This window comes from Phaseolus vulgaris, chromosome 1 (assembly GCF_051622355.1).
Source record: "Phaseolus vulgaris cultivar YP4 chromosome 1, ASM5162235v1, whole genome shotgun sequence".
Taxonomy (NCBI): Eukaryota; Viridiplantae; Streptophyta; class Magnoliopsida; order Fabales; family Fabaceae; genus Phaseolus; species Phaseolus vulgaris.
In genome coordinates, this window is record NC_143498.1 from 44,115,587 (window position 1) to 44,130,714 (window position 15,128).

Here is a 15,128-nt window from a genome sequence, read left to right on the forward strand (position 1 = left end):
TTATTTCCTTTTTCAGATTCCTCTCTGAGTGTTTGGACTTCGATCTTAGGTGATAGTGCATTTGTAAAATTATTTGTCAACGTTGAAGTAAATGTTCAGTATGTTGATATAATAAATATTGTAATATAACTTTATTTTGATTGTTGTGTCTATTTATAAGATATGATGTACCATTCTATTATTTTTTTTATCAGCAAATAATAAAAATAAATTAAGAGAAACACTTCAAGAATATCTCAACCCTTATACAAGATCCAATAGGCACATAAAAAAACAAAGTTAACATGATAGTAAAACCTACCATTATATTATTTGACTGATGTACTGTCTAGGCCGAAAGGTCAACCGAAAGGTTGTACCAAAAGTCTCGACCGAAAGGTTGTACCAAAAGTCTCAACCGAAAGGTTAAATATAAAAAGTAAATAAGTAAAATTAAATTAGTGATTATAGCAAAGCCCATAAGATGGGCCCAAATATACAGGTGTGTGTTTTCAAAATGTTAGGTGCAAAAAGAAAAGACCCAAGTAACTCTTAAGCCCAATAAGAGAGCCTTATAAATAGAGGTTCAACTCAAGAGGTAAGTAAGATTCAATTGATCTGATGAACATAAAACTATATCTGACTTTGGCATCGGAGCGCCTTGCAGGTACACACACCCACCTGTGAGGAGAAGAAGCCGAGAGCCCAACCCGAGAAGAAGCCGAGAGCCAAACTCGAGTAGGAGTCGCGAGAGCCCAACCCGAGAAGAAGCCGAGAGCCAAACTCGAGTAGAAGCCGCGAGAGCCCAACCCGAGAAGAAGCCGAAAGCCCGACTCGAGAAGAAGCCGCGAGAGCCCAACCCGAGAAGAAGCCGAGAGCCCAACTCGAGGAGAAGCCGAGAGAGTCCAGCCCAAGTTCGGAAGATTTGTAAAGGAGTTGATCTTATCAACCTTATTCTAGTGTTCTTGGTCCTTGTTGTAAGAACATTTTGGCGCCCACCGTGGGGCCGAGAGGTAACTGAAAAAGGTTGAACACAAGATGAATCAAAGAGAAGAACAAGGTGGAGAGCAATCTGGGGAGTAGAGAGATAATCAAAATTCCATGTCAATGGCTATGCTCATGCAGTTACAAAAAGAGTTCGAAACACTAAAGAAAAGCAATGAAGAGGAGTTAAGTATGTTAAGGGCGGAGAATGCGTATATGAAAAGGAAGTTGAATGAAGAGACGATTTTAAACACATCATTTGAAACTGTTCAACCAAGAACACATATCCACCAAAGGGTACATAATGAGGAAAGATTTGAAACTACAAGGAAGAGAATACTAGAGACTTCTGTTATCTTTGTCGGAATATCTGTTAGGAGACATCCATTTTCCGAAGCCATTATAGAAACCCCACTGCCCAAAATTGGAAGAATTTTACCATGGAGAAATATGATAGAGGTACAGATCCTGATGAACACATTGCAGTATACACAACGCAGATAAGTTTGTATACGTGGAATGATGCCATTTTGTGCCGAGTATTCCCAACAACTTTGAAGGGAGGGACTCTGAGTTGGTTTACTCGGTTGCCACCGTTATCCATTGATTGTTTCAACACTTTAGTAAAAAAGTTTGGAGCTCATTTTGCTACAAGCCGACCACATCATCTGACATCAATTGCCTTAGTGAATATAAGGCAAGAAAAGGGAGAATCCCTAAGAGCATTTATGGAGCGCTTTGGAAAGGTAGCACTAAGTATCCGCAATCTCAGCCCGAAAATCACAATGCATCATATGATTACAGCACTGAAACCGGGACCATTTGCCGACAGTCTTTGCAAAAAACTGGCAACCAATCTTGATGAGTTAAGACAACGTGCATCAAAGTTTATGCAAATGGAAGAGTTGAGAGAATTTCGAGGGCGGATGGAAATGATAAGAAGATAAGTGAAAAGGAAGGAGGACATTCGTTTAGAAAAGGAAGAGAATAATTTCGTAGCCGAAAGTTTCAACAATATACACCGTTGAGTAGTAATTGAGCAAGAATCTTACAATAAGCAATGACAGTAAAGATAATCCCACCACCAAAGAAGGAAAGAACTTCAAAAAGAGCATATCAGAGTAAACATTGCCAATACCACAAGAATCATGGTCGTCATACAGAAGAATGTGTAGCTTTGAAAGATAGAATTGAAGAATTGATTCAAGTTGGGCAGTTGAAACGCTTTGTTAGAGATGGAGGGATAAGGAGCAGACAAAGTCCAAGGCAGTTAAACACTCATCGTTGTATGTAAAACCTTTCGGTCAAGGATGATTTTTCATGTATAAAGAAAGTCGTATTCAAGATTGAAACACTTAATGAAGAAGTTATTCATATGAAGAGTCAAACTGTTAAATTCATTAATGTTTCGCATACTTCAAACCTCTCGGTCCTGGATGCTTTCACTTCAAGTGAAATCCCTCCCGAGAGTGTATCTCGTACTTCAAACCTCTCGGTCCAGGATGTTTTCACTCCAGGTGAAATCCCTCCCGAGTGTATCTCGTTCTTCAAACCTCTCGGTCCTGGATGCTTTTACTTCAAGTGAAATCCCTCCCGAGAGTGTATCTCGTTCTTCAAGCTTCTCGGATCAAGATGTTTTCACTCCAGGTGAAATCCCTCCCGAGAGTGTATCTCGTTCTTCAAACCTCTCGATCCTGGATACTTTCACTTCAGGTGAAATCCCTCCCGAGAGTGTATCTCGTTCTTCAAACCTCTCGGTCCTTGATGCTTTCACTTAAAGTGAAATCCCTCCCGAGAGTGTATCTCGTACTTCAAACCTCTCGGTCTAGGATGTTTTCACTTCAGGTGAAATCCCTCCCGAGAGTGTATCTCGTACTTCAAGCCTCTCGGATCAAGATGTTTTCACTCCAGGTGAAATCCCTTCCGAGAGTGTATCTCGTACTTCAAGCCTCTCGGATCAAGATGCTTTCACTCCAGGTGAAATCCCTCTCTCGAGTGTGTTTCATTCAAATCAAATCTCAATCAACGGAGTTCTTATTTAAGAAGTCGAAAAGTTATAGTCCGAAAGGTTGGCAGAATACAAAAACCGAGAGGTCTTATCAAAAAACCGAAAGGTTCCAATACAAAACCGAGAGGTCTTATCAAAAAACCGAAAGGCTCCAATACAAAACCGAGAGGTCTTATAAAAAACCGAAAGGTTCTAATACAAAACCGAGAGGTCTCATTTTTTGCATGGCAGAAAACAAAAACCGAGAGGTCTTATAAAAAACCGAAAGGTTATAATACAAAACCGAAATGTCTCATTTTTTGCATGGCACAAAACAAAAACCGAGAGGTCTTATCGAAAAAACCGAAAGGTTCTAATGCAAAACCGAGAGGTCTTAAGACAAAATCGAGAAGTCTAAATAAACATTGGCGTATCAGTATCAAGTCCAAAAGTTCAAACCTATAAAAATAGTCAAAATTGGTCTCTAACTAGAAAAATCGAGAACTTTAATTAGGAAGTTCATAAACAATTATTTTCAGTTCAAACTCAAAAATCGAAAGGTCCAGGTTGCAATGTATTTAAATAATTTTATACTTGAAAACCGAAAGGATAAGATGAATTTATCTTAGGTTGGAAAAATAAATAAGTTAAAATCGAATACTAAAATCTAAAAGGTGGAACCGGATAAATTGGTTATATTAGATCATCTAATTTTATCTTTTCTACATACTTATGTTAAATAAGATTATTCACTAGCAAGCGATTAAGTTACGTGCTAAGTAAGTAAAATATTATATATGGTTTGATGCTATACATCCAAAATAACTTCTTCAGGATTTCATGTCAATAATAAGTAAATAATAGCTTATGATCGAAAGATAACATTTAAATCATTTAAGTCAGATGACCGAAAGGTTAGGTTGGCACCGAGAAGTTAAGACCGAGAAGTCTATGATAGCATTTGCTCGTAACCGAAAAACAAAATTAATCAATCAAATCACATAACCGGAAGAACAAGATTGAGAATTCTATGATAGCATTTGCTCGTAACCGAAAAACAAAATTAATCAATCAAATCACATAACCGGAAGAACAAGATTGAGAAGTCTATGATAGCATTTGCTCGTAACCGAAAAACAAAATTAATCAATCGGATCACATAACCGAAAAGGTGAGATGTATTTATTTTAGGTTGGAAAAATACTAAAACCGAAAACTAGGATCCGACACGTTGGTTGTATTAGGTGATATATGGTGCGGTGAACGTGAACAATCACATCTTCACTTTATCTTTCATGCACATTTGTGATAAATAAAGATTATTCACTAGCAAATAATTGGGATACGTGCAAAGTAAATAGAATATTATATATAACTTGATGTTATACATCCAAAATAACCATCAAGTGGCTGGGACAAAACATGTTAAAGAACCCTGGAACTTTACTTGGGAGTTCTTACAAAACAACAAACTAAAACAAGCTATTCGGCGTCGGCATGCCTATCATCATCAGCACCACCATCTTCATCTTCATCTTCATCATAAGGAATTTCACTGATGGGCATCAGTTCGTCATTATAAAAATCTTTGCCCATGTCGAAATTTCCAGCATCCAATGGAATCTTGTAAAAATACTCGGCTTGCTGGAGAGGTTTTTCAAAACCCAACTTGTGTTGCTGAACAAAATAACCCTCAGCTCGAGTAACCCTTGAATTCAACTGGTTTATCACAGATTCTAAACGAAGATTATTATCAGCTTCAACTTTCTTCGCAGCAGAAAGATTAGCGAAGTTTCCTTTCAAACGTTGAATCTCCTCGTCAAGGGATAACTTATGAGCCGTTAACTCAGTAATCTCATCCTTCAGACTCTTTCTCGGCTTCATAACAATCCTTAGCCTTAGACAACTCTTCAACTTGGGAAGTTAAGGATCTGATCTTCTCATTTGATTCAGTTGCTTCCTTTTTCAATTTTTCAAGTTCAAATGAAGAAACAACATCCTTAGTCTCTTGTCTTATTGCTTTGCCAATTAGTAAAGTCCGACTAGCAAGCTCAATCACCGAATTTGTAAGAGAAGGAATAGTAGCCTACGAGAACATGTCACGAGAAGAAGCATTGGGACTAGTATGCACAAAATCCGAAAGTTATAGGCCGAAAAGTTGGCCGAAAGGAAATCCGAAAGGTAAACACCTTCAAACAATTGTTATCAATTTTCAACAAGTTATAGGCCGAAAGGAAATCCGAAAGGTAAACGGCTTCAAACAATTATCAATTTTCAATAAGTTATAGGCCGAAAGGTTGACCGAAAGGAAATCCGAAAGGTAAACATCTTCAAAAGAAAAAATTATGTTATTCAAGACTCTTACTAGATTCAACCAACTCTTTATTCAGCTTCAAGATCTATAGCTTCTTCACTTGAACTCATATCACTACTAGCTTTATTCTTCACAACAGAAATGATGGCAAATGAAATAATTGAATGAATATCCTCATTCATCTCAATTACTTTCCTGATAGCCTCGTTACTCATGTCCAAAAATTCTGTAAATTCATCAGAAATAGAAACAGAGCTTGAAGAAGACATTATACCTTTTGAGAGTATTCAGTTCAATCTTTCTGAATCAATAAAAACAAAAAACTCTTCCAAACGAAGCGTTACGATATCACAATTATAACTCATCATGTCAATCGGCATAATCAAGAAAAGTATACGAAACAAGGCAATACTTTGATACGAAAGGTATTAAATACAAAATTTGTCCTTTTCATTAGGCATAACGTCTTTTTCAAATCCTCATGCCTGGGGGGCTAGTGTACTGTCTAGGCCGAAAGGTCAACCGAAAGGTTGTACCAAAAGTCTCGACCGAAAGGTTGTACCGAAAGTCTCAACCGAAAGGTTAAATATAAAAAGTAAATAAGCAAAATTAAATTAGTGATTATAGCAAAGCCCATAAGATGGCCCAAATATACAGGTGTGTGTTTTCAAAATGTTAGGTGCAAAAAGAAAAGACCCAAGTAACTCTTAAGCCCAATAAGAGAGCCTTATAAATAGAGGTTCAACTCAAGAGGTAAGTAAGATTCAATTGATCTGATGAACATAAAACTATATCTGACTTTGGCATCGGAGCGCCTTGCAGGTACACACACCCACCTGTGAGGAGAAGAAGCCGAGAGCCCAACCCGAGAAGAAGCCGAGAGCCAAACTCGAGTAGGAGTCGTGAGAGCCCAACCCGAGAAGAAGCCGAGAGCCAAACTCGAGTAGAAGCCGCGAGAGCCCAACCCGAGAAGAAGCCGAAAGCCCGACTCGAGAAGAAGCCGCGAGAGCCCAACCCGAGAAGAAGCCGAGAGCCCAACTCGAGGAGAAGCCGAGAGAGTCCAGCCCAAGTTCGGAAGATTTGTAAAGGAGTTGATCTTATCAACCTTATTCTAGTGTTCTTGGTCCTTGTTGTAAGAACAACTGATATTAACTTTTGTATCATGATGAAAAGTGTATTACTTAATTTTTTAATTTTTTGTTGGTTTAATCTGTTAATATATTTTGACTTTAATATATTTATCTTATAATGATGTCCATATTCGGTCTCTACCGGTAGAACAAAAAATATGAAATAGTGCTAATAATAAGGGAGTGTTTATGGAATGAGTTTTTTTTGTTATGTATTTAACAATTATTTTATTAACTAGAAGCATTTTTTAAGTATTGACCCATTTCGGAGTTTTTATAATTATGTTTTTCATTCACTTTGCAGAAATATCGTTTAAAAGATTCAGACCTGGTTTTACTTAAATCAGTGTGATGTAAGGGATGTGAAGATGAAACAGGATAAATTTTATTTATTTTCTCATTTAATACGCACAAAATAAGAATATGTTTTTATTAGGTACAGCAATCTAATAAATTATTATCTTACAGTGTTAAAATGTCCGTGTCTGCATGACATCTATAAAATTAATAATCCAACAATTAAAATATGTATTAAACTAATAAAAGAAATTTTGATTTTAATACAATTTGACTTGACTCGTTCAAAACTTGGCTCCATCAAACACTGGTTAACTTAGAAATTTAAAATAATCAAAATTAAGCATTTGAATGATTAAGTTTTATTTTTTAAACTAAAGTTTCCATAAAACCTTTTTCAGTACAAAAGAGATAAACCTTTTTAATGTAAATTAATCAAATAGAAGAGAACTAAATTTTGAAATTTTACAAGTATTTAAATAGGAAAGAAAATGGTTAATTTCCTTTATAAATTAGTTAAACAATATTGGAATTAATTATTGAAGTAGGTGAAATAGAATTGGTTATACACGAACATAATTGCTTAAAAAATATGTATGAAAAAATATATTAACAATAAAATATTTAAAATATTAATATAAGTAGATTAATGTAAGAGGGATTAAATAAAAGTAAGTTTGATATTAATGTGAATGATTGTAGAATACCAAACTTGATATGACATTATAAAGTGAAAGTGTTGTAAATGATAGAAATTGGTGGTGAAAAATAGTAAATTGGGTTGAATAATGAGGTTTGGGTTGCTAGAAGACAAGAAGAGTTGAGGCATAGTGATGAAGGAATGAGTTAAAGGAGTTAGGTAGAGTGTCACCACACTACGTTGATGTTAATTATAATGCAGCCAAATATGGAGGAGGCTCCTAAAACCAACGTCAACACTTGGAAATACAACTGCCATATTGCCTCCACAAATCCTCCTATTCAAAATAATCTCCTAAAACATTTGTGGGAGTTCCAGACACTTTGAGAATATTTTATTTTATATGGATAAGTGCAAACCTCATTTCATTAGTCAGTTTTATGGAGTTGAGTTAGGGTTAAAGTCTACTTTGTAATATGATATGAGAGTTATTTAAAGTCTATCATAGCGAGTGTTTGTTGGGCCTATCGCGCCACCCGCTATCGAACCGTTATCGGACCACCCATAATATGTTGTCCCACGCACAAACTGTCACTCTTGGTGTGAGGGGTGTGTTGGAGATCTCACATCGACTAAAGATGAGAATATTTCATTGTATATGAGTAAGTGCAAACGTCATCCCATGAGCCGATTTTATAGGATTGATTTAGACTTAAATTAGTCTTATAAATTTATCTATCATAATATTATTGGATCACCAATATATATGTAATATCACACAAATAATAAGAAAGTATAAACTTTATAAACTAATTTTATAAAATTAAATTAAATTTAAAAATCTACTTCCTAATATCTTCCTTCTTATCACACCATCAACTATATCTGTATCTTTACTTCCCGTACTTGCATTACATTCATATACGATTCTTCAATTCAGTGTTAAAACATTAGCAAACAAACATATGCATGCTTTTCATCACTAAATTTACGTCACTGAGTTTTTTTCCCTATTGGATAACGATGAAGTTGTTGCCATAATTTACGATAATTACTTCAATCTTTGGTGTGCGGCTATTTTCTAGATAAATGTTGAAAAAAACATAGGACCACGTTGTCACAACCATATAGCATTAGACACATTATAGATGAGGATGATGTTATGTGCAACAACACAATACGTATTTTTATTATTACTATCTAAATATATATCTAATTAAATTTAGAGATATATAGAATAATTGTAGTGTAATCTATCCATCATTATTTGTGTAAATTTAATTAATGTTGTCATAGTATTTTTCTCTTTCATAACTAATATAATTTTATACTATTACTTGCTAACGTGAATTAACGAATGAATCAATTTCATAGTTGCATGTTTACGAATAGTTCTGTTAGTAAAATATATTTTCTTCTCTTTATACATGTATGTACGTATACATTATACAGATGTATACGGCAGTTACATTTCCTAAAATGAGGAGGAATCGTGTCCTTACACGCATCGTGACATTTCTCTGCTTCCATATTTCATTGTTTCTCACTTTCTCTATCTAGAAAAGATTAGAAAGCCACGTCAGCATCTACCAAACAATTTTTCAATTATGTAGTTCTCCATTAACAAAACCCTTATATCTCAAACTAATTAATAATACAAGAGTATTCATGTTGCACTTTATCTATATGGCCTTTGGTGGTGGGTAATGACTGAGACTCAATCAGTAAACCATTTTGTTAATTTATTTTTAACTGAACTATAATTTTGGTCTCTTTTTAATTTTTTTATTTATTTTAGTCTTCAAGTTTTAAAAATTTTATAATTCTAACTTTTTTTCTTCTAATCACTTAAAACAAATTTATGATAAATAATATCCCTGCAAATTATAAGCAGTGACATTGTTGTGAATATTATATATGGAGTTTCTAACTTAATAAAATATGTTGGTGATCTCATTTGATTTTTTTTATATAATGTTGCTTGTGTATAAAACCAGAGTTGTTTTTTTTTTTTTTTCTTTTGGTGAAACTATTCATTTAGCTGATAATGATTGTAATAACAGCGCCAACTTGCTATGATTGTGAGCTTAGAGAATCAAATGGGTGGAGTTGCTTGGTTGAACCAATGGCCATTGAACTCATCAATCCAATCATTTTGATAGTTTTTAATTTTTTAACCTCACTTGGTGCTGACGTGTTGATATATCATTGATATGATACATGGGCCCAAGACACGTCTTTGATGGAACAATCTTGTTTACAAAGCCCAAAACTCATTGACTGCAGGAATGAACTCATTTTTTCCCCCAAAATAAGAAAATAAAAATATTAATGGGAATGAAAATGTGATCATGACAAGTCCTACACAAGTTTTGGTGAAGACACTTTGATAAGGACAAAACACTAGGCGCAAAATTGGGTTTCTAAGTAATCTTGGGCATCTCTTGAGAATGTTAGTTCATTATAAACTCTAATATATATACACAGAAATCTAATCTATCTCCAATATCAAAATAACTTAAGATTAGAATTGTAAAATAAAAATCAATCACCCAATTTCATTTCAATTAATTGTTATAACATGTCAATTGATGATTAAAACTTAGGACTTTCAAAATTTACAAGTTGGTATTAACCAAAAAATAATTCTTGATATGCAATCTTCTAGACCTGTCTCTTATTTGCATTTATTATTAATGTCGTTATTCATTGTGAGAGAATCACATATAAGATTAATTCATTATTATACATACTTATACATCTTGCAATCATTAACCATTTCATGAACATAACAAATTTTTTTAAACATCAATTGAATCCTTCAGAAAGACAATTAAAAAAATTTCACAAAGTTATTCAAATTTCAACTCAACCCTTTATGCATTAGTGATTATTTGTCAAACTACTGATAAAAGAACAAAACATTTAAAAAAAAAATCAAAATGTGTTTATTAACGTTGTTGGATTGTTTTATTAACTCGCTTTCTCTAATAATATAGGACAATTTATATTAAAACCAAATTATGAGGAATTTATTAACATTTTGAAAATTTTAATTAAATCTATCAATTTAGATTAATCTCATTAAATATGATATTTAAATTTTGTATCCTATTTTTTCAACTCATCCACTAGCTGAGGGTCATAGTGATGTAGTGAATATGATATTGCACGCAACAACTAGCAGCGCATCAGCTCAACATTTAAGTTCAACGAAAGACGCTCTCTACACATGACTTAAATTGCCAAATGTTATCGTACTATTTAGAAGAGCTGAGAATTCATGGACTCATGGTATAGATAATGAACAGTGATGAACAACACATACAATATGTTAAGAACAATGTTAAAATGACTGACAACAAAATTTATGGCAATCTGGTTTTAATATTTCAGATGCACAGTTTATCAGAATAAATAGAATGGATCGTCTAGAATAATCTTTGGAAAGTGGTGATCAAGGAAATCGTGCTAAACTGCTTCATATATTAATAAAAACAAAATGAGAAAAAAAAAGCTAACCCTTGAGTTTTCTATCATTTCTGCATTTCTTCCTAGATTCTCTATTCGCTGAAGGGTATTGTTTTTTTATCAACAGGTGATCCATTGCTGTTTTGACAGCTTCAGCTGCTGCTAAAAAAGTATTGTCATCAACGGATGCATTTCCTTGCAACGTTTCTAGCAGCTTTTCTCCCCCAGGTATGTTATCATCTCCCACAACAACTGGTTCTTGTTCAACATCTATACCAGAAATTACTCTTACACGAGCCAACGCAGGATAATTACAACCAGGTAAATTAGACACACCAGTAACCATCCACAATTTCCCTGTAGAGGGGCTGCTCCCCAAGCACGTAGGGACAAAGGCCTCTCCAGCCATTAAAACCACCTGGAGTGTTCCCATCATTATAAAGGCCCACCATTAGAAACATATTTCTCATATCAGCAGTTAGCTTTGTTTTCTCAACAATAATAACACACGAGAACTAATCTGACTTCGCATGTTAAAAATAGAAACAAACCCTAACTAAATATGACCAGAATGACACAAGTTAATAATGGTCATTCAAGTATGTGCAGCAATTACCTTGGCAACAGAAAGAGTTTTTGCAGAAACATTGCAACTCAACAATATTATTCCTTGCAAACTACAGAGTTATCAAATAAAATTTGTCAGTACACCAAAACAAAATTCTCAGTGAGAAACATGACAGAATGCTATAGTGGGAGACTTGCCTCTGAATGGCCACTGCAACAAGCAAACCATCAAGGACAGTGCATAAATCAGTAACAGCATGGTCATGCTCCTCTGCTTTGCCATCAGACTCTACAAGTCCTGCCTTTGGAAACAGAGATGCAGAATAAGAAAGTAAAAACCAAGTTCCACAGCAAAAAGTGGTAAAATCCACAATCTTATCAAAATCAATAAAATATATTTCATTTATGTGAAGAATTGGAAAGTCCAGTAATAATTTTAGAAAATGCTTTCATAATGAAGACAAAAAAAAATTATACAACTTTGAACCACCAATAATTAAAAGAAATACCTTAATTGCAACCTCACAAGTATCTAGAAGTGCTCCAGAGTCAACATTCCACAATCGAACCTGAAAAAAGTAATTCACAGTTTCATATTGCTTTCATCTAAAAGAAAATAGACAGTACCTGAATCCTGAAGGATTGAATAAATTACTAACTGTGGAATCACCACTGCCAGAGAGAAGAAGGCCTTGAGGGCATTCCAGAGCCTGAACGAAGGCAAGGCAGGAAACAAATCTGCAAAGAGATGCATATTCATTTATTCTAAAACCAAAAAAACAAGACAGCTTCATTTATTTGTCTAGGAGGAAAGTAAGCGTAAGAGAAATAATTTTGAAAATATCTTTTGTAAGATGATCTCAATAAATTAGGTCATCTCCAATGCTAGAATGCATTGTAGGTTTTTAACATACTTTTTATGAATTCAATTGTACCACATAAAACTAAAGAACTTTCCATGTTTTTCTCTTGTGCTAAAATTTAAATCGTTCTCCCTCCATTGTTGTTTTTTCTGTTAATAACAAGTTCTTCTACCCAACTCATTTTTCTATAATACAAGAATGAAATAGGAATTGAGTTTTTACTCTAAAAGGCACAGTAAAAATATAAGCATTTGAAATGCCCTTAGTATTGCTAAATAATAGAATAAATTACGCAACCATACCCAGTATCCACAATCATGAAAATTTGATAATGGCAGTCACTCAACGTTATCAAATTCAAGAATAATAGAAGCAACTCTTACTCCGTATGACCGAGACAGAAACTTTGTATCTGGTGAGCTCCGTTTAAGGGCTTTTCTGGAAAACAAGTAACCTGCGATATGGATATAATTATTACAGAAAAAAAAAAAGAGCAATAGCGGACACGACATTTTGAAATGTTATAACTTACACGAATTTTGAAATCACGATCAGCACTTAAAATAAAGCGACCATCCGGCGAAAATTCCTGCAGAAGACAATGGCGTAGGAACAATTAGAAGAAAAATACCTAACTTATTTCGAAAAGCAAACCGAAGCAAAAACACGAGACGTGACAGACCAAGCTAGTGATGATACTGCAATAGTGCGAAAGAAGAGGTGACGGTTTCTTATCCCGTAACGGAGGATCGAGATCGACAACCCAAACAAGGCCGAATTTGTCGGCGAAGCAAACGTAGGTTCCGTCGTCGCTAATTGCAACTGCGGACACTCTCTTCTCGGAGGACCTAATTTCATCAGCACAAAAAGGAAGAAAATCAATTATTGAATTGGAGAGTGCACGTGAAGCAGCAAAAAGAGAGAGAGAGAGAGAGAGAGGTCGAAATTACACGCTGGTGATGCAACTCCATGACTCTGTTGACCAGACCTTGACGGTTTTATCGTCACCGGCGGATACGAATAGTTTTCCTTTGGCGCCAAAACGAATGGCTCTGATGTTATCGGTGTGGAAGGGAACGGCGGCGGAGTCGTCCGTTAAGGAAACTGCGGAACCGGCACTGCGGGTTTATCAGTATAATAGGTGAGTTGAAGTGAAATGAGAGAAATGAAGTTTTGCTTACAGGAGGTCGAAGACGCGAAGGTGATGACCGACGGCGACGGCGACGGAGCATTGGTAAGGGTGAACGGCGATGAGTGCCGGAGCGACTTCGATGTCCTTCTTGGGTTCCGAATCCATGCTGCCACTGAGAAACTAACCTCAGTCTTAGGGTTTGGCCCTTCTCCGTTCCAAATATTGGGCTTTCTAGTCTCTCTATAACCCACCAACGAAGAATAAAACTTCCACGTTTAAATATGTTTTCTATTTTTTAAATTTAAAATAAACTTTTTTTCCTTAAATTTAATTTTTTGTTTTGTTTTATAATTTGAAAATAAAAAGTTATTATGTTCAATGTATTAACAAATTTGTTTGCACTTAGTTTATTTGACTTTACAATCTTACTGTCAAAGATCTCGTGTTTTTTTTATAAAGCATTTACTCTTATGATGATTTGGTAGAAGGCGTTCGAACTGAAAAATTAAAATATATTTAAATTATAAAATTAAAATTATTTTTAAAATTTGAAAAAAAAGGCTTAACTACAAATTTAAGAAATTGAAAATATATTTAAAAATTAATCTTCATTCCCAACTTTGAGTTTAATGGCAAACTGTGAACGCAATTTTTACACCGATTAGACAATCCAGAATTATTATTAGTAGTATTTATTTTAAAATATTTATTATAAAGGTCAATAAAATTGTTATTTATGATTAGATGATAATGTGAGTTACATATTTCTCTAATATTTTTACCCGAAAATTAACCAGTTTTATTGTTGTTTGCATATATTAACTTGATGATATCATGTAACAGAAATTCTCATTTCAATTGTTATATATACATAATATATATATATATATATATATATATATATATATATATATATATTCTAGATAAATCTTAAATAGTTTGTTGATCTAGGAAATAAAGGTAGAAATAAATATTTTATTACATTTCACATAAAATAAGGGATGTTATTTTCTTTTACTTAGTTATATTGCCTTAATCCTTTTTCTTTGTTAAGAACATTGCTAATTATATCTTAATAAGACATGTATATAATTTGAAACGGGATTTTTTTTTAATTAATTAGAGTAAAATAAATAATTTATATTCTGTGGTTAAATATGCAATGAAACTCTTAGTTCTCCCAAATTATAATAATATTTTGATTTGGTTACATATTTTATCACTTGACTATTATTATTTTATGAATTTGATCTCTTAAGCTTTTATTTGCACATTTTACCGATACAATTTTTCAATTTTTACATATTTTCTCAATCCATTAAATATCTGATAGATTAATAAAATGTGTATAAAAAATTGTAAAAAAATAAAACAAAGTCAAAACTACGTCATTTTACAAAAAAAAATTGTCATAAAACCCCACCATAATTTATTTTTATTTTAGTTATTTTATAGCATGTTATTATTACATTAGAAATTTAACGGGTCGATAATATATATATAAATAAATAAATAAATAAAAACTTAAATGATACAATTTAGGAGAATTGAGTGATAAAAATATATAACCAAACATTCCCATAACTTTACAATTGAGATTGCATACGGTATATGTACAATCTAAAGATACCTTTTTTTATTCATGGATTATTTAGCAGAAAGTCTTTTGTTTTGGTAACAAGGATGGTTGATTTGTTATCTATTTGGTTCACATAAAATGCAACAACATGAATTGACCGAGCATTAAAAAAAAAATTGTATATT

The 15,128-nt window shown here is 33.6% G+C and overlaps 2 protein-coding genes across 3 annotated transcripts; one reads left to right on the forward strand and one right to left on the reverse strand.

Moving 5' to 3' along the window:
- Window positions 1-1,403: 1,403 nt before the first annotated feature.
- On the forward strand, window positions 1,404-1,910 carry LOC137816038 (uncharacterized). The gene has a single exon (XM_068619140.1). It carries the CDS (start codon window positions 1,404-1,406, stop codon window positions 1,908-1,910), a length of 507 nt encoding a protein of 168 aa, XP_068475241.1.
- Window positions 1,911-10,602: 8,692 nt separating this feature from the next.
- Window positions 10,603-13,654, reverse strand: TRM82 (Transducin/WD40 repeat-like superfamily protein). Of its 2 annotated transcripts, none has more exons than XR_016521367.1 (10): window positions 13,414-13,618; window positions 13,183-13,350; window positions 12,915-13,080; window positions 12,765-12,821; window positions 12,616-12,686; window positions 12,029-12,107; window positions 11,879-11,938; window positions 11,568-11,667; window positions 11,419-11,479; window positions 10,603-11,220 (listed from the first exon to the last, which is right to left on the reverse strand). XR_016521367.1 is itself a non-coding variant. In XM_068616829.2 (10 exons), exons 1-10 carry the CDS (start codon window positions 13,527-13,529, stop codon window positions 10,849-10,851), a joined length of 1,254 nt encoding a protein of 417 aa, XP_068472930.1. In that variant the 5' UTR covers window positions 13,530-13,654; the 3' UTR covers window positions 10,603-10,848. The 2 variants fall into 2 exon arrangements, 1 of the variants encoding a protein (XP_068472930.1); XM_068616829.2 differs by having other exon boundaries at window positions 11,568-11,671; window positions 13,414-13,654.
- Between the last annotated feature and the right edge of the window lie 1,474 nt (window positions 13,655-15,128).